Genomic DNA, 25,702 nt, shown 5'->3' on the forward strand with positions numbered 1-25,702 from the left:
GGCAACACTTTATCGCTTGGTCATTGTTTCTAATATGGCGTAAGGTGACAAAATTGTAATATATAAGTATATTCAATTTAAAGGTACTATACTTATACTTAGTGTATTTCTGTTTCTCCGATACAATTATAGTTGGAAATGCAGTGTTATCTTTCAACGTTTTTAAACAAGTTTCTCGCTGTGAGAACTTTGTCAGGTGTACCAAATAATGTTTTGGAATAAAAATTCAGATTAAGAATTTAATGAAGATGATATCACAAATTTAACAATAAAATTCAGTTTCATATTGAATAGAAATTGTTGAGAATTCTAGTGTGCATGTAGTCCACAAGTGCACCGTAATCTCTATGGTAAAAATTGATTAGGGCCTAAATCATGTTGATATTTTGATGTGCATACATTGAAATCAGTTACAGAGAACATTGTTTTATAAGAATTATTTTAGGAGCAGAAGTTAATAAAGCGAACAATTTACTTTTATACCATGTATGGGATTGTTATGCTTTTTGTGTGCTTGTTTTAGGTGTACTGTGTTCAAGGATCAAGATACCAGAATAACAGTTCAAGTAAGCTGTTCCTTCAGCATGGCAGCAAATGTTAGATCCTTTGAAGCTATAAAGAAAGAGAGGTTTAAGGATGAAAACTGTCCAACACTAACGTCTAAAGAACAGATGAAGGTGGAGGAATCTGTAGAGCAACTTTTTGATTTGTTTTCCAAAATGGTAGAAATTGATATAGATGCACCCAATCTGTTAAGAATTAATCATGCTGCTTTTCTTAAGAAGTCTCTTACTTATTTGCCCAATGCTTACCAGTGTCTAGATGCTAGTCGTCCATGGCTATGTTACTGGATATTACATTCCCTGGAACTGCTAGATGAAACTTTGGTACCAGAAGATATCTCTAAGATAGCTCAATTCCTTGGAAAGTGTCAAAGCCCAAATGGTGGATTTGCTGGAGGTCCAGGGCAGTTCGCACATTTAGCACCTACCTATGCAGCAGTGAACGCACTTTGCACATTGGGAACAGAGGAAGCATATAACATAATCGACAGGGAAAAGCTGCAAAAATTTCTCTGGTCTGTCCGTTCTCCTGACGGTGCATTCCAAATGCATTCTGGGGGAGAAGTAGATATTAGAGGGGTATACTGTGCATTAGCTGTTGCCAGGCTTACTAACATATATACAGATGCCCTCTTTGATAACTCAGCCAATTGGATTGCCAGCTGTCAGACTTACGAGGGGGGTTTCTCTGGGTCACCGGGTATGGAGGCTCATGGTGGTTATGCGTTCTGTGGTTTGGCTGCGCTTTCGCTATTAGGGAAGGAGCAACTCTGTGACATCAAGTCTTTCCTGCGGTGGATTGTGAACCGCCAAATGCGATTCGAAGGCGGCTTTCAGGGCCGTACAAACAAGCTTGTAGATGGCTGCTACTCTTTCTGGCAGGGTGGAGCATTTCCTTTGCTCCATAGAATATTAGTGCAAGAAGATGAAAATGCAGTAAGCATGGAACAGTGGTTATTCCATCAGGAAGCTCTACAAGAATACATCTTGATTTGCTGTCAAAATTCATCAGGGGGCCTCGTTGATAAGCCTACAAAGCCACGGGACATCTACCACACGTGTTATACGCTTAGTGGCCTATCAGTAGCTCAGCATTTTGTACGTGGAAAACCAAATGTTGTAGGCAGTTCAAACAATGAGCTTGCACCAGTACATCCTATATATAATGTTGGGTTAGAGGCAGCGCTAAATGCTTTGCAATATTTCCAGCAACTTCATGTACCTCAGACAAAACCATCATGAAAATAGTTTTCTTACTGCATCATCGTAGACATGTAACATGTCGCATGTGATTTCTGCCCTCTCTAGCTGCAAAATCAAGTATCAAGCATTGTTATGCTAAAAGAATGAAGTCAATGGGATGCTGGAAGCTCATTTTTAAAAAATGGAAATGTAACGAATATTTCACCCATGTTGGTATTTGTATTTACATATATATGTAATAGGATAAGTTGAGGGTTTTATTACAGTGGCTCAACTTGGAACTGTATAATAAGCAATGCATTACTGTTTTAGGCTACAAATTATACTTCTTGTCTTTTTGATCTTGTTCAGTGGTAACCCAGTTTCAAGTACCTATAACTGTGATGATAAAGATGGTATTTTTTGGGTACTTGTGGGTTATCAGGACACATCAGTATAAAAATAGGTTAGGTTAGGTTAGGTTAATCTGTGTGGATAATAACTTTCAAGTATATGTAATTTATCCACACATTAACCTAACCTATTTTTAAAGTGATGTGTCCCGATAACCCACAAGTACCTATTTTTGTTTGAAGCTTGTAGTGTATAAGAAATGTACTCACTAAGGCAGTGTTTCCAACTTTTCAAATCTTGACCTGAGTTGTACAGTCTGTGGCCTTGGAGAAAATACGGAATTTGAAGTTTAAGTAGGTGACAAGTTGATTAACTTAAAAAAATAAACTTTATTTTTAGCAATAGTGGTTTATGGTGACATACCTCTTACAGAATTGTAATTTGCTGGACTCACTGAGGGAACGGTGAAAATTTTTCTGTACTACTTACAAGTTTCATGGATACAAGCAACTATTAGGACAAAAATATTAAATATAAATTTGGTAGGATTGGGCAGAGAGCGGTTTTGGCCCATTTTACAGTGATAGTGACGTGAACAAGAAATGGATCTTACAGAAATAAGGCGGGAATAAGTATATATACACATAATTAATGTTCATTAGCTCATGTACTAAATTAAAATTCTTTTGCACAGTTGTAACTTTACATTTCTTAATATTAGGCCTACATTAATAACACAAAATCTGTCGCTACAAGATTTTTGCAGTTGATTTGATTTTTACAGCGATAACTGACTTTCATTATCTAACCTAGACAATAAATAGAAACTATATTGATAAGCATTTCTGCAAAAAAAAGAAAGCCACCGTGTCATAAAGGTGCAGGAGGCAATTTTGAATCTTTTCACAATCATGAACAGTGTTTTGCTTCAGCTGCCTTTACTGCTGGGTAAATATTTTAAGAGTAGGACGATGTGGCCCCTGACAATGAAATTTCACTGGGGCGTGGGGGTGTAATTTTCCTGAAAAGGCAATGATTCTAAACAAAGCTGTATTATTTTGCATTTGTTTTCTAAATGAATTGTTTGTATGTAGTTTGTGTGATCATGCATGGGATTTCAGTAAGTAGAAATTTTCTAACAATTATTTGATCTTCACCTAGAACTCTACAGTATTTCTCTGCCCTTGCTATAACAATTAGAGATAATGTCAAAATGGCTGCTGATTATAGATAACTGCTGTTACACCTGTCTCCATTATGCTCTTATTAGCGAGCATCATATAGATAAAACATTGCGAAAAGACATGGAAGTGTCCGTTCTTTTGAGAAACTTGCTGTTAATATCTGAAGTATGAACTCTGATGTAAGATTTGAGGTTTTCACAGCGGTGAGTATGAAGATTTCTGTCTTCTGAGTTGTTGCGCTGTGTAGTATGGTCGATGTTTACCAACTTTTCAGAGATACTGCCTCCGTCATCAGGGCAATGAAACGGTGGACATCGACCATACTACACAGCGCAACAACCCAGAAGACAGAAATCTTCATGAACTCTGATGTTTTCAACGCTCAAGAGAGATGTGTGTGTTTACGAGGATATTTCTTTACGATAATATTTTCATTTCAAGGATTCCTCCGTGGATTTAATTGTACAGTAAGATGAATTTTGTCCAGGTCAGTGACAAATGAAAAAAGTCTCGATTGACAGCTAAGACTGATGTGTTTTAAAACCGTCAAGTTCATTGTGGTTGAGTTTCCAGTAAAATTTCTGACTGGTGTCTTGTAAGACACGCAGCTCTTCTTAATGGAAGAATGTATGTAATAACATGTTTGATTTGTTTACTTCGACAAACTATGTTCAAAAAACATTTTTTTACTCTGGTATACATATAACAGTTCATACCTAGACATCAGTAATGTCAAGACAATTTAAAAATACAGTATATTCAGAATTAACTGCAGAAGTGACACATGCTCCATATAGCCAGAAAATAGACTCAAATACATAGAAAAATAAAAATGGGAAATGTGTAAAATATTTATAAATCTAATGATATTTATTATTAATTTTATGTGTTTGACATCTGTCATAAATACTCTTCGAAGGCCTTACATTACAATACTTGAAACTGTGGTAACTAGTGATGTAATAGATTAATTTATGGTCATACTCCACACATTTAATGCATCAGGCAAAGTTTAGTAGCATCCATGACTAGAGCCCGAACCGAAGATTGAATATTGTTATTCTGAGTTTATATTCAACAAAACCAAGCAATTTCTATAAATTTACTTTGTACAGCTATTAGAGCGGAATGAGTAGCAAGAAGATGTCCGCAGGAAATATCCCCCAGAATTGCATCGTCAGCTGCAAACTTAACATTGACTAATCTGGATCCGAGATACCCATATTTTTTGCCCAAACATTCTAGCTCTTAAATTTGACGTACAACGGTTGTCATGATTTCTGTCCGCTTTTTGTTGCTCAAAGTAAATCAAAAGCTGTGATGAAAATCAAATTCTACGCTGAATTTATATCTCAAAATGAAAAATGTATATTTTAATTAAATTAAATTAACTCTTGGTACTATTTCCAAAAAAATTCAAATATATGATAACTTCATATATTCGTAAAGTGGGTAATTATTTCTCAGTAATATTGTACTGAGAAAAAATGGGCCATGAATATTTATAATGTTTCAGTATAAAATTTAAAAGGAGTAATATGTATCAAAATCTTACTTAGGCAGTTTGCAGTCGTTTCCTGTCTTAATCGTGTAAAATACCCAATTAAAGGGACAGAGTTGTTCTACGCAGTCATTCCTCCTAATTTTTTTTTTTAAAATATGGATGCAAATGGTGTAGCACATACTTTCATGTAATAATTGATTATACATTTTATATATAATTATTTTATTTACTTTCTTTGTACATTTCAGTTACCGTGGATAAAATTCTATACATTTCGTAAAACGCTGCTCACGGAATGATTTTCAGGTCATTGTGCTTTAAGTAACTAGTTTTGGGGATTAATTTTTATATGTGGTAACCCAAGCAGCACATTTTTATGCCTTTAATTCTAAGTCAGGAGCTTCGTCTCTGTTACATCACATCTCCGGAATCTGTGAATAACATCTAGTGCAGTGTCGCTTGAAATACTTTTGTGATACACCCTATTCATTATTTATTTTCTAAATCCAATTTAAACCTTTTGATTAAATTAATTAATTTCCTTGATGATGACCTCTTGAGGTTGAAACACGTATGGCATTAGTGTCTTTTTTATATGTTTATAACACTCCTATATTTTCACGACAGATGAAGTGCTACTATGTGACAACATCTTATGTTATGGAAGGGAATTTTTAAGATGAAATTTTGAAAATAATTATAATCGAAAGTAATAAGATTTTTAAATTATGTGAATGAGAAATTTGTCAGGCAAGACCGAACAGAATTATCTCGGTGTCCATTACAAATATAATCTTATAGATATGAACGTCCTGTGCTGATGTGTTATTGGATCTGTCCAAAGTTCTCAGATTCTCCTCTCTTTTAGAGGTTTACCTCCATCTATGTCGTAATTATAACATGACAGCGGAGAATTTCCTGTGAATGTTTTACTGAGGAATTCTTTTGTTGTGGTAACTATTTACAGGATGGCCATATCAAAAGGAGCAATGGAAAATGTAATAGATGCACATTATTTTGTGTTACCCTCTCAAGGGAATGTGTATTCGCTCACCAAACTCTGTATGTCAAATGGTGCAAACAAGATTCTTGCCGCATCTCTTCGCCGTAAAGTTTTCTCATTTGAATATTCCGGGGACTCTGACGGATTCTTGAAACCGACCGTGAAAGAAGTGTTATTCACTTACATTCCAAGTAAGTAAATCCTTACTGATGGTTATTCACTTATTTAAATTCCAGAGCCATTAATGGCTTTGCAGACATTTGATTCTCCGGAAAGATTTTTATGGGAAAATTTTTTGGAAATCATTTCTTGTTGGTTAAGAAGTCATTCGCATATTATGTAATACAAAGACAATTAATTTGAATATGCAGTCCTTATTTTGGTGTTTTATATTAATTAGTAACAAAAATTAATTAATATCTAGCAGGCAACAAAACAACCAGATGTGCTACATTAAACGCTGTAAGACTTTTACTTGTTCAGCTGTGTATGTGTTAAAAAAATATAGTACATTGATAAACTTTCTAAGTTGGGTGATTCTTTTGAATAAAGATAAAATTTCCTGAAATGCTTTCTAATATTTTTCATAAAAAATTTCCCACCCACATCACTGAACTACCACTTTGTAGTGCGTCTCTTTAATGAGATTTATTCTTTTTCAGATGGAACAGAAATTATTTCAATTGATGCATTTAATAGGTCTCAATCAAGTGATGACTTTGTGATAGGAATCACAATTATAAAGGTGTGTTCATGGAATTAATATTGCTTATTATTAGGGAACGTATTTACTGCAATCAGGGTCCAAGAGAGTGAAGATTTTTCTTTGGAATATAAAGTGTTGCAAAATTGTAAAGCGGCCCATCCACGTAAGAGTCTGGCTCGGCGAGCTTGACTCGTGAGCCGGGCTCTGATATATTTCACCGCGCATGCGTAGCAGACTCGGCTCGTGACACCCCACACACAAACTAGTTTAGCTCGATGGAACCCGAGCCGAGCCAGACTCGTACGTGGATGGGCCGCTTAAGACTAATGTAAAGATATTTTTAGAAGTGGACAAAAGACCAGGGAGTAATGTCTAACATTATAAACTATAACCAACATAACTAATAAAAGTCAATGTGAAACGCGAAGAATTATTGTTGACTAGTCGAGCGATTGTTAGATTCTGAAAGGCTCTACTTTATGGAATGAGTTGTTATCATGGAAACACTACCACTGCCAACAAATCACGTGGTTCCAGAAGCATCACCATCTTTAAGTAATAACTTGATTCCGTATTCTATTAAATAAACTACGTGGCTGAGGTGAATTCAGATTGAAAGTACTACAACTCATCTCTATAACTGCTACTTCTTTTAACTTCAGCCAAGCGAACACAATACAGAGACATACCTGAACATTTACTCTGAGTGGGAACCCAGTTCCGAGATCAATTTAGACAGCGTCGCTCAGAGCTGTTTGATGATCGAGTTGGATTTTATTCCATACCAGCTGTACCATACTGAAATATATACCGATGCAGAGGGCGAGTCAAATAAGGAGGTACGTGACAACTTTAAATAAATAAAATACGTTGATACGAAAGAAGTTTTGACAACCGCGTAGTTACAAGGGGCAATGAAAAATGTTTTTGCAGCCACACGATTAAGAAGAGATGATGCCAGATTTTGCTTTGTCCGTATCCATCTTCATGGTTGTTCCCCGGTCAGTTTAATGTGGCAACATTCCAGTAAGCCTAGAACTAATGATAAATTACGCAATGGATCTTATTCAGTTCACATTCCCGTTTTAAAAATAGTCCTGGCAGTCTGTTGGTTGTCATGAGGTTTTCCAACCAAAATTATGAATGTATTTCTTGTGTTCCCTATACAAACTTAGCAATAAATATAAATTGTTAGGTTGTGTGGCTGTTGTCTGGGAGTGATCAGAAAATTCACATGTTCCGGGAAGATCGAGCAAACCACTGTTACAGCGAGGTCGACGTCGCCGATCATTTCCCTGAGCTCGTTGAACCCCCAAGCATCATCTTATGGATGGATATCTATCACTGCAAAACTGAAACACGGTATGAAGTGAATTTTTGTTTTACTGTGAAGAAAACTCAAATTCTACATATAATTTACGTCTCAAAATGGAAAGTGCTCATTTTATTTAAATTAATGGACTTGCTTTTAATTTTATCTCCAGTCACGTGTCAGCATTTGGCTGTGAATGTGGATACGTTAAGCTAGCGGTTGTAGATGCGCGCAAGAAAGTAGTACTTTCATGCTGGTCGGTACGTTTTGGAGGTCCAGTATCTACAGTTCGTCTGTTCACCGAAGAATCTAATCTGAAACCCCCAGATTTTCTTAATACGCCACAACAGGAAACAGAGGAAGAAGAAATGGCCGTGCATCTGTTAGTTTCTAACACCTTGCAACCGTCCGTTGTCTATATGTAAGTTTCACGTTAAAATTTATATTTACTTGAAGATTTCTGTCTTCTGGGTTGTTGCGCTGTGTAGTCTGGTCGATGTTAACCAACGTTTCAGAGGTCATACTGCCTCCGTCATCAGGGCGATGAATATGCCAATAGGGTGTGAGGAGTTGGATTTTATAGGCAGGGAAGTGAAAGGTGTAGCCTGCCCCGAGCCAATGGGAGCAGGTATGGGAATGGACCAATGGTAGCACGTGGGCGAGGGTGGGAGAGGGAGAGAAAGTAGAGAGAGAAAGGTGAGTGTAGTTGTATGGATAAAGGCCCTGAAAGGGGCCGAGTTAGTGGTCTGGTTGGTTCTGGCGGCGCACTCTTGCTCGTTCTCGGAGTCCTCGGAGTGTGTGGATCAGAGGCTTCCAGGACCGGCTCAGGTGAAGTCCATCTTCCCTGTTAAAGTTATCAGGATGAAGTTCGATCTCGATGGCTTCCCTGATTAACCGGTCCATGTAGCCGGTTTTTGAGGAGAGGATAGCAGTGTCCTCTAGCTGTATCTTGTGCTCCAAGTTGAAGCGGTGTTCAGCAACCGCAGATTTCTCGGGCTGCCCGAGCCGGATGTGGCGTTCGTGCTCCTTGATCCTGGCCTCAACGGAACGGCCTGTCTGGCCGATGTAGACTTTTCCGCACTCGCAGGGAACTCTGTATACGCCAGGCGTCTTCAGTCCTAGGTCGTCCTTTACCGGCCGGAGAAAACTGGGAATTTTCTTTGGCGGAAGACCAACAGACTTGATGTCGTGCCTGGCCAGCAACCTGCTTATGCGGTTGAAGGTCGTCCCGACGTAGGGCAGGAAGGCAACCGAGGCTGGTTTTTCAGTAGGCGGTGGCAGCCTCGCAGGCGGATTGAGAGCTTTCTGAATCTGACGGTTGCTGTATCCGTTTTTCCTGAAGGTGGTGGTGAGTTCCTCCAGTTCACTCTGTAGGCTGTCGTGGTCGCAAAGGGCTTTAGCCCTGTGTACCAGGGTCGAGAGCACGGCCTGTTTGTTGGACGGGTGGTGATGGGAATTGGAGTTGAGGTAAAGGTCGGTATGGGTTGGTTTCCGGTACACCTTGTGGCCTAATGAGCCGTCAGGTTTCCGGTGAATGTCTATGTCGAGGAATGGGAGATGGCCGTCCTTTTCAGTTTCCATGGTGAACTGGATGCTCTCGTGAATGCTGTTGAGGTGGCTGAGGAACTCCGCGAGCTTGTCAGGGCCGTGGGGCCAGATGACAAACGTGTCGTCTACGTAACGGAACCAGCAGAGGGGCTTGAAGGTCGCCCCGTCCACCGCCATTTCTTCAAAGTACTCCATGTAGAAATTGGCGATGACAGGTGATAGTGGGGAACCCATAGCCACCCCGTCGGTCTGTTCGTAGAACCGGCCGCCGAACTTGAAATATGAAGAGGTTAGTACCAGGTGGAACAGCCTCAAGACGTCGCCATCGAAGTGCCGTTCCAGGAGACGTAGGGCATCACCAACGGGTACCATGGTGAAGAGGGACACGACATCGAAACTAACCATGATGTCCCCAGGACCCACGCGGAGCGACTTGATAGTATTGATGAATATATATATATATATATATATATATACTTGTTTTCCAGAAGGTAAGTAAAGTAAAGCTGTCCCACTATACGCCATGTAGGCGCTTGGGGGGGGGGGAGAGGAGACGGAAGGGTCAATTTGAATAACTGGAGATTGATTATTATTGCTGGCTGCCGTAATTGTTTTGTATTTTTTGGCAGGAATGTGCTGCAGCGAGATTTGAGCGACTGTTTCACCCTACCAGACAGCGATCATTATGACGCAGTTCTTTGTTCTACCATCGCAGACGTGGACATGGATGGAAAACACGAAATTTTACTGGGAACTTACGGCCAGGCGAGACTATTTGACTTAGCAAACAATATTAGAACAATAATAATTTATGACGCCAGTTTCTCTCTAAATTCTTGTATATGTATATATATTTCATCATGGACACTCTTAAGAAATATTAATTTTTTTTAAATGTAATCGTAAGTTAATATCAGCTCGATTAAAAAAATTGAGCAAAAAATTTTATATAATGAAATGTAGTTACATGAAATTTTTTTTACTGTATTTCTTATAAGATTCTAAATTTAACTTCGTTAATCCGACCATCTATAAATCCAACAGGACAACAGATGAAGTAACACGCCCGATGTTGCAGTTTCGAGTCTCATTCAATGCCAAAGTACAAAGGTGATGACGACATTTTGATCTGTGCTACTGCGGGTTTCGATTACTAGTACTTGGTTTAGTTTTAAGTCAGTTATTTTCTTGCGAGAATGACAGAAAGGGAAAATAAATTATACTTGGTCACAGGTACTGATGATGGGATATAAACACGTCGGTGAATATTTACGACAAATTTTTTTGTGTCCAAAAAATGTTGCAGCAACTTCCAGGTATTGAAGAACTTCACAGCTGAAATTATGCACAAAGATAAATCAACTTACGTAATAACTTATAACGTCGGTTGAACTCGGATCAAAACGTGAGCACATCCGAGGAGGTGAGCGCTGAAAGTTCTTATCAGAAGGTGCTTTAAACAGGAAGTTTCTCTAAACTAATATTAATTTTTGTGTACAGGAAATACTGACGTACAAATACCAAGAATGTTGTACAGATAAATCAGGAACGTGGTCGCTCGTAAGTCAGCGCAGTTTTGCCAATCCGATCCATTCCATACTCTATCTGGATGTAACAGGTGACGGCGTGAAAGAGTTTGTGATCCTTACGTTGCGAGGCGTACACGTCATGCAGGTCAGTCGAGTATATTTACTCGAATATCTCGGCACATGGTCTGGTATTGCAGTCAGGCTTGCTATTTCGCAACCATAAAAAATGCATTTTTGGGCTTCTCGGTGCAGGAATAAGCACTTGGCGACTGAAATTTCTATGATAATCAGAATCATGTTTGTGTGTACAAAATACACGTACACGAATGACTAATATTACGACGATGAAACTGGTTTGTATTTGCAGCACGATCCAAAAGATGTCTCTGAAGTGTTCAACAGACGCTACAAGCAGTTGATGGATCTTCTGGCCTCCAAAATGTCCTGAAGCAGTTTTGCGAATACGTTAATAAAAATCTCTCAGAGCATAACATTATTCTTTTTATAAAAATAATACCTTTTTGTTTAAGCATCTGGCAATGACAACATACGAAACTATTAATAGTACCATAATAATATTCTACGTATATACGAAATGCTAAACTTTGTTATGTATATAGGCAAGAGAATATCAATTAAATGACGCTGCTTGTACTGCACAGCTGTTTCAATATATCCCATCAGTTCATCACCGAATTAACAAAAGCCCTCCACCGGACCCTGTCCTGGGCCAACAAAATCCAGTTTCCTTCGACTCCTATCTCCCATAGATCCCGCCTGACATTATCCTCCCATCTACGTCTAGGTCTCCCCAGCGGTCTCTTCCCCTCAGGCGTCCCAACCAATACCCGTTGCACACCTCTTGTCCCATCCATGCGCGCTACATGCCCCGCCCATCTCATTCTTCTCGACTTAATCACCCTGACAATATTGGGGGAGGAGTACAGATTTTTAAGTTCGTCTTTACGCAATTCTCTCCTGGGCCCAAATATCCTCAATACCTGCAATCTGTGTCCCTACAATGAAGTTCTTTGACAAGACACAAAACAAAACGCAGGTTCAACTTCTATAAAATAAATTCTTACATAACGAACTCAAAAAGTTTGGCCGTCCAGTTATGTCGATATATCGAGGTTTTACTGGCAGTTGTAACAACAAGTTCATCAAAACAACAGTGAAATCCTTATTGGTACGTTTTATTTTGCACACGTCCTTAATGTTTTTTGAGAGTTTGGAATCACTATGCTGCAATATGCAGTCTTCAAGAACTGCGATTTTAATTATTATATATATATATATTCTACAAATTAATACATTTTAATATAAATTTAAATGCATTTTTTCACTATAGGGTTTATACACACTCCATCCTAAAAGAACTTCAAATAGAAACACAATTGAAAGATGATATAGTACTTTAAAATGTGAGATTTTCACATAAACTTACCAAATACTTGCACAGAGCTAATTTTATAACAAGTTTAAGACTTCGACCATTTTTGTTTTACGTAAAAGAGGCCGTAATTCTTCGCAGCGACCTACGCGCCTCTTGTGTCCAAGAAATGAATTATAATACCGAGGAGTTACGACGTAAATATTTTCTATTCTCTTTGAATTTTAAATAAGAAACAGGTCATTTCAGCTGCTGGTTTAATTTCTTCTTATTTAATAAAAACTGAATCACAAATATTTATGGATAAAATAGAATAAATACTCTAACAATCCTGATATCCATATTTTTTGGCAACCTTATTTTATATTAGGGGCAGAGTAAGAGATTATCAACTTCACACAACAGACTACACGGACGACATAACAAATAGGGTTAAAATAAAATATAATACAAAGTCATTACAAGCTACAACTAAACCATTTATTACAGAACTCCACATTTCGACATAAACACAAACTCACCATAATTAAAGCCTTGTACATTACTCTCAACAGTTCACTAGAACCAACCCCAACTATGGCAAGTACAAACCAAACCAAACCTAACCTAACCTAACGTGCTGTCAAGCAAATTTTGGGTTTCGTAATTACTGATCATGAAAGCCGCTTTGTATTTAGTTAAGAATTCGATTTTAGATGTACTTTAAATATAAACGTGTTTAATGTGGTAATAAAACACCAAAATATTGCAGAAATGAAAGAACGTGTCCATAAAGCTCAAAGCACGAGCTTTAGTTTGAGATGTGTCAGTCAAAATTTTGCTTGGGTAATTTACATACGAGTAAAATAACGGGTGGACCAACAAACAGAATAAAACCAATACGTGAACAAGGAAGTAGATTAAAAAACAATTTTAAACAAAAATCTAAAATTGTAATTCTCTAATCACGTTTGGAATGCAGTGCAAAGATCAAATACTTGGTTTTCGCGTGCCAACACGAGTCTGTACTTCGACTCCAATTCTACCTTTTATATATACGGGGGCACAGTCACTGTTAAATTCATTTATTGTACTTTCTGAAGGAATGTATGTTTGAACAAAGTCAAAAATATAAAATGTTCCACGACTAACAGAGATACAGTACCGGACCCCTCGTCTGGAAAGCCTAGGAATTAAAAGCTTTTCATATTTTACGATTCTGGATCTGTACGTAGATGAAGTTTCACACGGACGAAATGTCTTCAGATTCTTACCGATATATCATTATTTTGCACTCCGGAAGTACCGAACCGAGATTACATCTTAGTTGAAGACGAGAAAAAATATGGATATTTAGGTCTTTCCAGATTTTGGGGTCCGACACCGTACTTTAACACCGCTCTATCAACTACAGTGTTGATAGTGTGAATGATATTAGTTGTGAAAAGTGACGGAACTGAAGGCAAGGGAACAGAATAATACCCCACGAAAACGTCGATATAACTTCATGAGGATCCATAGAAATCAATAGAAAATCAGATATTTCACAGACACATTCAACTTTTACCGATGCATCAACATCCAGTATTATTTATAAAACCATACAATACCAAAAAGTTTCGTCATCGCAATTTTAACTGTACGTTTACGATACGAGTGTTTTTTCTCTTGATATGGCAATTACGTTAAATCCTCACTCTTCCCGCTCCTTATCTCTATCAACATCTTCAAGGATTTTTATCAGTCGCGTGAAAAAATAGTTGCACGAACCAGTCAATATGCAAAATAATTGTGACACGTAATTTATTTATAAATATTCAATTTTTTTTTTACATTCAAGCCATGTGCAATATATATCTACATTTGTGATCCAAATGGCTAATTTTAACTTTTACAAAATGCACTCAAAAAAAAAACATACTTAACTATGCGATACCTTTACTAATAGACTCGCTAACCAAATCATTATTATAATAATACAAAGAAATTAAAAGAAATCACTGAACAATATTTTTACAGCTACTTCGCGCGAGACGCCATCATTGTCAACGGCAGACGAACTCCATTTTACCAGAACAGGGACGTATAAAATGTAACGTCACGCGCAACCAACCAGTCACGGGCATTTTCCCCCCCAATTAAGTCACTTCAGTTTCATTTTCTGTACATTATCATCTTACGACGTACTTTTACTTTGACCATCAATCACTGCTTTGCGCTATTCTTTGTTATAGACGACTATTATGACCCTCGACTGATTTTGTTCCATTTTGTGCTGTAGTTCGCTGTTAAAGCTTCCAAAGTCCTCATTCAAACAGAAATAAGTCTTTCAGCCTTTACGTGTTACGTACTCCTTTATACATCCCGCATGCCGTCTCTAGAAATGGACGGGTATCGCCATATTAGCACGGAGAACGTCCATTACCAGGAATACGCGGATGAGAGTTTCGATCTGACCACTTATATTATGACGACAACATTTTCACTTAATATTCAACGACCGTGTTCGATATATATTCTCTGCTGTGGATGTTGGTGCCCTAAGTTACTAAAAAAAATCATCGTTCTCACAACAGTCTATTGAAACTCACTTTTACGTTGCTTTTTTTTGGAATCGCAGAATTGCGACTTCACCGAAAAAAAATAAAATATGCGCCTCGTTACGAAATCTCACGGAACACTTCGCCATTTTCAGATTTTTATTTACTTCCTTGTTACTGTCGTTGAACCGTGATTAAATGAAGTTTATCTTAGGTCATAAAATTTTATCTAACATCACTTTGATGTCACGTAAATAAAATCTATAAATTCGTTTTGCGCAAAACAGAATATTTGAACTGGAAACCATTCCGTTACGGAACAACGAAAAGTGTGTACTTTACGATAAAAACAAATATTATCCAAAGAAATACCAAAATATGCGCTCAACTATTAGTATGAGAACAATAAACTTCGATAATTTTTCTTTTCTACGAATTTATTAGCGTAAAACCGCCTTGGAAAATGTTTCAACTGCGACCTCGAACCCGATAAATCTATTACCGCCGAGTGCCAAGCAGAGACGTCATGGTCTTGATGCCAGCTTAATAAGCGATGAAACGCGTAAGAATCTATTTCACCTCTGGTACCGAAATCAGCAGCACGATACGTAAGATTCAGCGGAATTCCAGCGCCGAACTACGTACGATACTCCACAATGTACGAAGAAAAAAAACATCCACCTGGTACGGGATCATCTCATCTACGATCTCGACTTTTATATTTTGGTTATAACTTTTTTACGTAATATTATTCTTCTTTCTTAACATCTAAACAGTCTTATCAATTCAATCGTGACTGAACGGAAAACTATCAGCGTCTGAAAGAAACCTTTCAAACGTAATAAATAACCTAACCACTTTTAATTTCCATTTCTACACATCAGTTAAATTGTGAAAATTATATACAGTATATATTCTTTTATATATATAAAAAAAAATTAAGACACCGTAATGTCACTGTTTCGACACTTCTGCGTCTCCCTTCAAATCAACGTAATAAGGCAGACATTTTCGTAAGTTTTCATTATAGGCTGTCACTGTTAAGGCATTCCAACGCAATTTCTCCTGGACTGTTGATGCCAGATTAGGCAATAAATTAAAAACTGTCAAACCAAACAAACAGACAACTTAAGTACGGCTTTCAATCCACGTTATCCTGGAAGATAAGGCGGATGTAGCCGGGGTAACCGACCAACGGCGTGGCGCAGAAGGGACATACCGCATCGAAGCCGTTGGTGCCGTGAGGAATAGCGACGTTGGCCCAATATCTGGTGAGAAATTTTAATTATTATCAAAATAGATTAATGAATTAAAAAACTTCCGACGTATTCTTAAAAATCCGGAGAGGTTCTACTTACTTCACGGTTTTCTCCGTGGCCATGTGGCCACAAGGGTTGAAAGCAAATGTTGGAGGTCCGGCGTCTACGTAAAACGCCGGTTCGATTCCCATGCACAGTTTTACCACAGGCCCCATCTGAAAAAAAAATATTAAAAGCCTACTGCATAAGATACAAAAATAATTTTTTTCATAAATAAGAAACGTTCTTTCTTTCTTTCTTTCTTTAAAGATTTACGCTGCAGTACCTCGAGACACATCGGACAACGCCTGTCCTTGGAGTCTTTATCCTGTCCCCAATCGTGGTGACCCTGGACATGACCACAGTTCAGGTACACGTAGGGCTGTTGCTTTTCATTCACGGTTTCATCGCTCATACTCAGAGTTAACTTGCGTGGAATCACCAGTGTGTTCAGCCCCACAGGACACTGGGGTCGTCCGGCATTCAACTCGTCTACCAGAGTCTCCAAGTGATGCTTTGTCTACAACAAACGAGTAACTTAGTTTTTAAATCTTCACGTTGTTCATTATTACTACCAATACTGAAACCATGGATTATTAACTGTTAAAATAATACCTCTAAATATCCATAAATGTTGCGATTATTTCTAAAAACCAATTTCCATCAAATATCATTACGAGAATCAAGAGAGTAAATTCAAATTTTTACAAACATTCAACGGACTATAACAAGATCTTAAAAAAACAGAAATAAAATTTACAGCGGAACCAGTTCCCTAGTTAACATTGAATAACATTTAACTGTAGAAGTATATTTGTACTGAAATAAAATTTACGTCTTATCTATACGTGACGTCATCCGCCGACAGCTTATCTATGTGTAGCGTCACGTACTCAACACACTCACTCTAGAACCGTTCTTTGTTGCCAAATAAATGGCCAAAACTCCTAAACCGTAAGAGTTAGCTAAAATCTGTTTGCAAATTTGAAAAACTCGTGTTTATTTACGTATTTCACTCGCAATATGTCCGGATCTAACTCTTACGCTTTAGACGTTGCAAGCGGTTGAAGTTAAGGAACGAGGGTTTAGTTATTCCATGTTTTGGGTAATTATTTCAATATGCATTATAGAATAAAGTAAACATCACGTAGAAAAAAGCCCTTTATTTACTCTTTAATTTATATTATTAGGTTTATATTCTCTATCTTACATAGGTCTCGAGTTATTGGCGTTTGAAGAAGTTGCACACCAGCGTTACCTTACAGTTACCGGCGAGTGTACCGTGATTTTACAAACGTTATTCAACGTTAAAAACCTGACGTAATAAAGCCTCTCGAAGTGATGTACAGGAAAAAAATTATAACAGTTAGTTCTGTCTTTCCAAATTCACTTCACACAGACATTATTAACACAATGTAGCAGCAAATCTTAATTCTGAAATTAGACTTCCAATCAATAAAATCTGTATTATCAGTAAACAACCTTTGAAATTCTTCCAAATCGTATGCATACGTCAGCTTCGAAGCATATTTGTGTGTTCCGTACAATTTACAGAATAAACATAGACTGGAACTGAACTTTTAAATACATCTGGATTACTTTTGGCTTCAAGGAGTTAATCTGCATCTTTCTTGACCTCGGCACCAGATGGGCGTGGTCAGCATCACGCCCCAACAGCGCTTAACCCCCGGGAAAGGACCCCGGTACCCAGGGCCGGTCTAGGTATAATTCAGACTATATGAAAATAACACATTGGAGCTTCGGCGATTCGGAGCATGGTTTGAGTGCGTCATCCAACCTACAGATCATCACAGGGCACTGATTCACACTGCAACACGTTAAAACACGCAAAGGATACAGCGCATCCCATTAACATCCTCCACGACTTCCGGATGTTCGGTTACCGCGCTTTGTCCTGGCAGTGGGGAAAAACTTCCCTGTAGTTCAAGTGAAAAAGAACGCGTTCTCCTTGGCCACCGTGTATCAATTTAGCTTGCAACACGGATTGCTAGTCTGAATGATTTTCAAGGCCGGAAAAGTTTGGTCGTGCATAACGACTGACGCATGTCGAAATTTACGTAATTATTTCAGAGACATGAACGCAACTTCTCCATTGACGGTATTCCCTAATAGACACATGGAGCAAAGATTCGACGACTAGAATACTGGAGGCTGCAACAAGGAAGAAATGAGTTATAAATTAGGGCTCTCTAAGCAATCCTCAAAGTCTGCGTTACAAAAAAGGAAACCACTGTTACCACCGGAAGTGGAGTTGCTGGTTTAGCACTGTTTAAAAATAAAATAAAAAAATATCTCGGTGGTCTAATGGTTCGCGTACTAGCCTACAACCTGAAAAAGTCCCGAGTTCGACCCGATCGTTGTCACAGAACAAAAAAGTGCCAATAAATAGCAACCAATCACTTGAAGGGAGGAGTAGAGCCAACTCCTGAAACAATTTTTTTTGGTTTTAACAGGGCAGGATCCAAGAAGTACGAACTACCAGCTGGTAATAGCGATCACTTCAGGACGCATCCACAGTTTTCAGTGAGAAAGCTAAAAAATCGAAGGTTTCACTATAGAAAATACTGAAAAGTTCTATTCGATTCCAAAGACAAAAATGAAGAAAAGTGGCTATTCCCCAGCAGAATCTGAATATACACGTCCTTTCATTATCTCGTCGCTTTTTTCCCCGCCTTCTTTATAATAATTAAAATAAGGCAAACGGGGCGAGGAGAATGAACATTGTGCTCGTTAAAAATTACATTTCCTGGAAAATTAAATTTCACAGCAAAACGATTTAAAATGTCGGGCCTTTACAGTCGTACTGTTGCTAATGATTTAGTTTTCCTTTTCCCGTAGCTGGATGCAGGAAGGGCGAAACAAAAGGACGACTATATATGGGCTTTCATTCCTACCTTCACAGCTTTTTGGTCACACCAATATTTACAGCGCAGTGTTAAATAAAGAATATTAATCCAGAGAAAAATTCTCATTAATGTCACGCTGAATTTCGTAGTCATGGTAATGATATTACAATGTACGAGAGGACTTACAACGTCGTTAAATAAGCAAGTAAATCAACAGGAAGGCCTTCCGTTTCCATCAAGGAAACAAGTATTCGTGTCTACTGTGATACAACGTGTGCGCTGTCCCTCACTCTCACTCGGTTATATCTGGAGAGCCATTTTATTACGAACAACCTGCCTCTGAGCCCATCAGCAATGAGTGGACTTCCTTCATACGTAAGGTTTATTACCAGCTTCCGGTTTTTATCAGGATTCTGAAGGAAGACAAAATCACAACAAACGGCCAGACTCTCGACTTTTTTATCTAGCAAATAAATACACTTCTAGGACTGATAATCACACAGCTACACTAAGACTCTTTATACCGTTATTTAGTGCAATTACAAAAACAAAGTTAGACGGATCCATAAATAATCCTGTGAATGCCACATATTCCTGCCGAGTCACTGTTAACTTACGATATATAGATCCGAATCAATGGACATCGTTGCAGGCAACGTTTCATTACGGTCAAAAATTTCGTCTCAGAAGGCGTATTCTGAATGGTTACGAAATGACGTCATGTATAGGTTAAATTTGGGAACATGTTAATAATATATCAGGCACGAAAAATTTATTTTCAGACGCGCAGTAAAGGGTTAATGAATTAAAGTGGTGAGCATGCTGGATTTCATGTCACACATTAGGTCTTCACAGTGACCATCCGTATCTGAAAAGCACTGATGAAACATCCGAAAACAAAGACAGATTTACGTGAAATTAAGGGTTCCATGACAAAAGCCCGCATGAAATATTTTTCCGTGTGAGCATTTATGACGGTGGGTTTTTTTTTCTGTGCGGAATTTTTGTGTGGGCGTTCTTCACGTGCGCATTTATCTGGTCACCCAAATTAAGTACCTTTGGAGAGAGAGAGAGAGAGAGAGATATTTCTCCGAAAACTACTCAAAAACTTGAGTATTACGGTCTTCCAGTCATGTCGTAGCCTGACTAGTTCCTCCTTCACGAACACGGTAAACGTGACTCACAACTCTATCCTTTAACGGGGGAGGTCACCTTTTTATACCGTTACACGTGGGTGGTCCTTGCTTCTTCCTACTTGTCCAGTTCGCCAAAGTGTATTGCTGTTAACGTTCACGTCGCACGTTTCCTTCGAGGGGTTTGAAGGTCAATCAGCAGCGTTAATAAGGGGCATAAGTACAATTGAACCACCACAACTGATATTGCTATTCTCAACTTTACATGCAGCAGGCGTACAACACATATAAGTGGCAATTGGGAGGGGAAAATTCAGTTTATATCTTATTACAGTAGTTTTGTTCTGTCATTTACATCTAGGTTTATACAAATATTCTCCGCAATCCTTAATTCAACACCATTAGGTAACACGGTCTATAAGCCGACAGCCTGTGAAGGTTTTTGGATCGAGATACCAAAAAATCCACCCACGCCCGTGCTTACAGAACTACGGAGGAACTGGACGTCGGATTCTCATCGCCTTGGCTGCAGTACATGAGCGACAAATAAACTACGAAATCAATCCAGTGCTTGATACAAAGTGCCAGGATGTGAAACCCTGGGAGAGTACAACAACCCACACACACCCCCTTTCAAAATACAGTGCACGAAGTAAACAAAGCAGAGGGGTGTGCTCGCAGCTGCACATCTCGTGACGTCACACGGAACACATGTCAACAGACAGTAGCCAGCCGCACGAGGCACGATATCGACCCACTGAAATACCCTGCCTCCACCCCACCACGCCTCTGAGCGTCTCTTACAGGACGATAAAAAACTACCACACTCTGCGACACAGGCTATACGAAATGGGTCGCACGCTTCTACAGCACGGGACAGAGGACCCATACATGTACGAACAAGAAACATCAGTATGGCTGGGTGTGGAAGAACTTCTCGATCACACGAAAAGGTCAAATGTCAGATATTTCCTGAGTGGGGAATCCCCAGACATTCACGAAAGGTCAAATGTCAGAGATTTCCTGAGTAGGGAATCCCCAGACATTCATGAAAAGGTCAAATGTCATAGATTTCCTGAGTGGGAAATCCCCAGACATTCACGAAAAGGTCAAATGTCAAATATTTCCTGAGTGGGGAATCCCCAGACATTCACGAAAAGGTCAAATGTCAGATATTTCCTGAGTGGGGAATCCACAGACATCCACGAAAAGGTCAAATGTCACATTCTGGCGAACGCAAAAGGATTGCTTCGATACACATCTTCTATACGTCACACGGTCATAGCGTTTCCTGCGATCACCTCTGAGACAGCAATTTGATTTGTTTCGTGCTGTGTAAGCGGAATGCTCAGTATTTAGAGCACTGTCGTCAACATAATACGACAACGAAGTTGCTATGGTTTTCGCATGAAAAACAATGCGAGTACATACAACACGATGCACATTCCCATAATACAATGTCTCCATTCAAAATATTTTGCGGGACAATCTAAAATGAAGAATTCGCTACAACACGCGCTGTATGAATGCTGGAATACTGTCCAACATGTGCAGAAAACTTCTTGCTAGTGAAAGCGAAAGGAAGTAGAGAAATGTCTGGATCGAAAAAGCTTCCACCACCCGAAGGCGTGGGTAACTCCGTCAAGTACCAAGCAGGAGAGATCCCGGCGAAGTCGCGGTCCGAGATGAATCTGAGGTGGGCAAAATGGCTTCTCCCGTTTCTGGAATTCCGGTCTCTTCAACGATTTCTCATTCTAATCCAGCTGAACATCGTCAACAGTCGGGAAGTAACTCGTTCAAAATTTTCGTGATTCTACTTTGTCCCTAAAATAATTCTGATTTCCTGTCCACAGTTATCGTTCCTCTCTTATGACACCTTAACAGTCATATCACGGGTTATCGAACCACGTGGGTGACCTACAAAGTGTCCAGAAACTACAAACCCAATGGCTCGCACAGTTTCGAAGTTCAGGCCAAGAGCCAATGCATTGATGGCTGGTCCGTGACTTACTTATTTTCTTATACAATTTGTTAAAAAAACGAAAAAGTCTGACGTCCAGCTGAACACACAGATACGAAAAGTCTAGGAATTACCCCGAAGGAAAGATAAATTCACAAACAAACAAACAAGTTTGGCTTTGAAAGTGTTTGACACACTACAGGCAGCTAAGACGACGACTTCGACTTCACAGAGAAATAAACGAAGGCAAAAGAGAGGAAAAAAAGAAGAAGAATCCGAACTACTGGTACGCTCTACGTATAAAAGGGCTTCAATACGAAAAACATAATACGCGATTTAAAATACTTTACGAAACATGCGAGAATCTTGTAGATGCATCAAAATACCCAGCCCGAAACGACTACTCAAACTTACAACGTATTGTACAAAGATGGATGGATTGACAGGCATTATGACAACTAGTCTTTTTTTTGCATGCCAGCCACGTGGAAAGGAAGTGCTTGAATTTCACCACAGTCATAATGACTCTGAATGGTGAAATCAAAGGTGTGCGAACGCGGTTGAAAGATTATCATTCTGAGGATTCCGGCTTATTTTATATGTCTGAAAGGGTTACAAAACATCACCCCTATTCATTAGCTGATTCTCTGAGAACCCGGCACCGGGATCAATTTTATTTCGCAGAATTAAAATGACGAAGCCGAGTTCATTTTCAGTTTTCGAACAAAAATTCTTGATACGAAAAGTGATAACTGAGGCTACTAATGAAGTTTGAAGCGCTTACTATTGTAGTTAAAGATTCAATATAACTCATTACAGTAATACAGTATATTAACAAAGATGTCTCCTCACTCCGACTGCAAATGGGAATCCCACCCACTCCCTAGGGAAATTAAAGTCGACTATTACTGCAGTTTTCTGCAACCTCCTTTATCAAACCCTATCAGCCCGAAGAGAGGAATGTTTCTCCCGAAGACAGTAGACGTAATATTTTACGATTGTCGTGAAATCACACATTTACTCGAGGTTACGACACCTTCATCAAACCAATGTCACCATTTTACGGCTTTATTAAAACAAAAAAAATAATCAAGCCATAAACTGAATCAGGTACACTTTTTCTGTACATCAGAAAACACGTAATTATTAATCGTGGCTTTGCAACAAGCGGTCAAAGACCACGCAAATGTTTCAATGCGACACACCGCTCAAACAGATTACATCCTCCATTATTCTGACGGTAAAAAGGATCTCAGAAAAGAGAAATGTAAGTTTATTACGGTCGGAGCAGCGCAGATAGCTTGACGTTAATTTTTATGACAACCTTTTCCCCTTACAAATTCACCAGAATCCAACTACTGAGATAAAAACTTTGTAACAGTACTCATAGACATGCTGTTCACATTCAATGTAACATTTTCAGTCGTTTCGATGGCTGTCTCATCAAACAGGTCACACGAGCGGTCATGGACGATACAAGACAGAAAATCCGTCACTGTCGAAAATCGAACTACGGACATTCAATCCACAGTTTATCACTTCACTAAAAGTGCTCTCACCCGCGGACAAGTACAGAATGCTTTTCTCCAAATCCTTGCATTCGGACGTAAAAACAAGATTACAATTTCATCACAAAGGAAATCCATGCAATTTCCTTGATCCTTTGAGAAGACTCGAAGCTTCGAGGCGAATAACGACTATCAGTATTTCAGAGGCCACAGACACCATTTTTAAATCCAAGCAGGAGGTCAGGCCGTGACAAGTCATTCATTTTACCCTAAGCAATCAAAATATCCCATCTCCCGCAGTTAGAAGATAACAGAGTCTCCGAGGGATGACCACGCGGGACCTATTATTACACCCTGCTTGTCTTGTAGTCATAGCAACCAGTCAGACTGCGTTGTATATCTAGTAAACGCGGTGGTCTGACGTTGAAGAGCACAAGTTCCTTTTGATAGAGTCGACGCGAAAGCGATGCAGTCAAATGTCACTCCTGAACACGTCAGAAAATCACACAAATAGCGAAACCTGAGTTTTGGAAAGAAAAGACCAACTGCTGAGATGAGTTTTAAGAGCTGTTAATGGTTGTACTCGTTTGGAAATGATGATACACGACGGTAGTCGAGAGAATTTTTGACGTAACACACGACGGAAACTGTAAGACGTAAGGTAACGCTGGTGTGTAACTTCTTCAAACGCCAATAACTCGAGACCTATGTAAGATAGAGAATATAAACCTAATAATATAAATTAAAGAGTAAATAAAGGCCTTTTTTCTACGTGATGTTTACTTTATTCTATAATGCATATTGAAATAATTACCCAAAACATGGAATAACTAAACCCTCGTTCCTTAACTTCAACCGCTTGCCACGTCTAAAACGTAAGAGTTAGATCGGGACATATTGCGAGTGAAATACGTCAATAAACACGAGTTTTTCAAATTTGCAAACAGATTTTAGCAAACTCTTACGGTTTAGGAGTTTTGGCCATTTATTTGGCAACAAAGAACGGTTCTAGAGTGAGTGTGTTGAGTACGTGACGCTACACATAGATAAGCTGTCGGCGGATGACGTCACGTATAGATAAGACGTAAATTTTATTTCAGTACAAATATACTTCCACAGTTAAACGTTATTCAACGTTAGCTAGGGAACTGGTTCCACTATCAATTTATTGGAACACAAATCATACTTCCACGAGCGAACAACGTAATATGATTTTGAAATTAATTATTTTACATCAAAACAAGGTGCTTTGTACATTACTCTGTCAAAACATCCCTCTTGATAATCCAACAGTCGCTCAGCTAGACACAAAATTCGACGTCATTTATGGAACTTGAAGGTTCATTAACGTGTTCATAGCAGTGTAAGGACTCTGTACGCAAATGGTCATCTGCGAACGAGCCCAGAATACTAAAGCATTAATGACACATCTCAGCAACGCAGTACAAATTCATTACGTTTCGAAACGTCGATTCTCCTATGAACAAACAAATGGGTACCATCCGACTCACCGGTGATTTCTCCAGTCCTTCATGTGACCGCCAGAGTAACGTCGCACCGCAGAGATCAATGAGGGTTCCGTCCTGAAGAACATTGGTCTCGTCATCCACCTGAAACACACATACAAATGTCTCGCGGTCGAATTTTTAAAAAACTGTTCCTATCGTCTGCTCATGCACTATAAAATCAAAACTGTGATGTTGAAAATAACTACCCGATATACGCTCAAAGAGAGACTGGATGGTTCCTAAATACGGACTGCACGTAGTAGCGGCAAAGAGAGAAGTAAAAATGGCCAAGCCCCTGCCAGAAATCGAACCTAGGTCGCACAGCCCAGGAAGGATTCAGACTCTGATGAGATGACGTGATCAAGGACACGGGATGCGCGTAAACTGGCGAGTTTGAGCTCTTTCGCATTTCTCTCAAACTCAGAGAAGGTTCTTTCTGCTGTGCCAATTTTCAGTAACCATGAAACCGTCCCTTTTTATTAAACATTTTTAATTTATCCGTAACATTCACAGCACTTTTATTAAAGACCATTACTGAGACTTAGAACACTTACCTCTGTATGGATCAGATTAGGCCAAACGACATTCGCGTTTTCGAGGTTAGTACTTGGAAGGCCGTAACACGCGGAGA

General features: G+C 38.9%; 3 protein-coding genes across 11 annotated transcripts in view; 2 read left to right on the forward strand and 1 right to left on the reverse strand.

Moving 5' to 3' along the window:
• Positions 1 to 5: 5 nt before the first annotated feature.
• Positions 6 to 11,539, forward strand: LOC110836156 (KICSTOR complex protein kaptin). Of its 2 annotated transcripts, XM_022077031.2 has the most exons (10): positions 6 to 83; positions 524 to 566; positions 5,755 to 5,981; positions 6,453 to 6,535; positions 7,159 to 7,335; positions 7,692 to 7,858; positions 7,981 to 8,229; positions 9,986 to 10,121; positions 10,857 to 11,030; positions 11,253 to 11,539. In XM_022077031.2, the coding sequence occupies exons 3-10, from the start codon at positions 5,756 to 5,758 to the stop codon at positions 11,331 to 11,333; spliced, it is 1,293 nt and encodes a 430-aa protein (XP_021932723.1). In that variant the 5' UTR covers positions 6 to 83; positions 524 to 566; position 5,755; the 3' UTR covers positions 11,334 to 11,539. The 2 variants fall into 2 exon arrangements, with proteins under 2 accessions (XP_021932723.1, XP_021932724.1); XM_022077032.2 differs by lacking the exon at positions 6 to 83 and having other exon boundaries at positions 545 to 677.
• Positions 585 to 2,105, forward strand: Fntb (Farnesyl transferase beta subunit). The gene has a single exon (XM_022077033.2). It carries the CDS (start codon positions 585 to 587, stop codon positions 1,803 to 1,805), a length of 1,221 nt encoding a protein of 406 aa, XP_021932725.2. The 3' UTR covers positions 1,806 to 2,105.
• A 1,197-nt stretch (positions 11,540 to 12,736) lies between the features above and the next one.
• Positions 12,737 to 25,702, reverse strand: part of Pli (E3 ubiquitin-protein ligase pellino) — a 59,041-nt gene continuing 46,075 nt past the window's right edge. For all 8 annotated transcript variants that reach the window (XM_022077040.2, XM_022077046.2, XM_022077039.2 and 5 more), the window contains 4 exons: positions 25,075 to 25,173; positions 16,382 to 16,615; positions 16,156 to 16,271; positions 12,737 to 16,065 (listed from right to left, as the gene is read on the reverse strand). In XM_022077040.2, the coding sequence (XP_021932732.1) occupies positions 15,939 to 16,065; positions 16,156 to 16,271; positions 16,382 to 16,615; positions 25,075 to 25,173 (576 nt within the window). In that variant the 3' untranslated portion in view covers positions 12,737 to 15,938. The remainder of the gene's footprint in view (positions 16,066 to 16,155; positions 16,272 to 16,381; positions 16,616 to 25,074; positions 25,174 to 25,702) is intronic.

Source organism: Zootermopsis nevadensis, unplaced genomic scaffold, assembly GCF_977971745.1.
Source record: "Zootermopsis nevadensis isolate Lab colony 2312 unplaced genomic scaffold, Znev_1.0 Znev_ptg000029l, whole genome shotgun sequence".
In the NCBI taxonomy this organism is placed as follows: Eukaryota; Metazoa; Arthropoda; class Insecta; order Blattodea; family Termopsidae; genus Zootermopsis; species Zootermopsis nevadensis.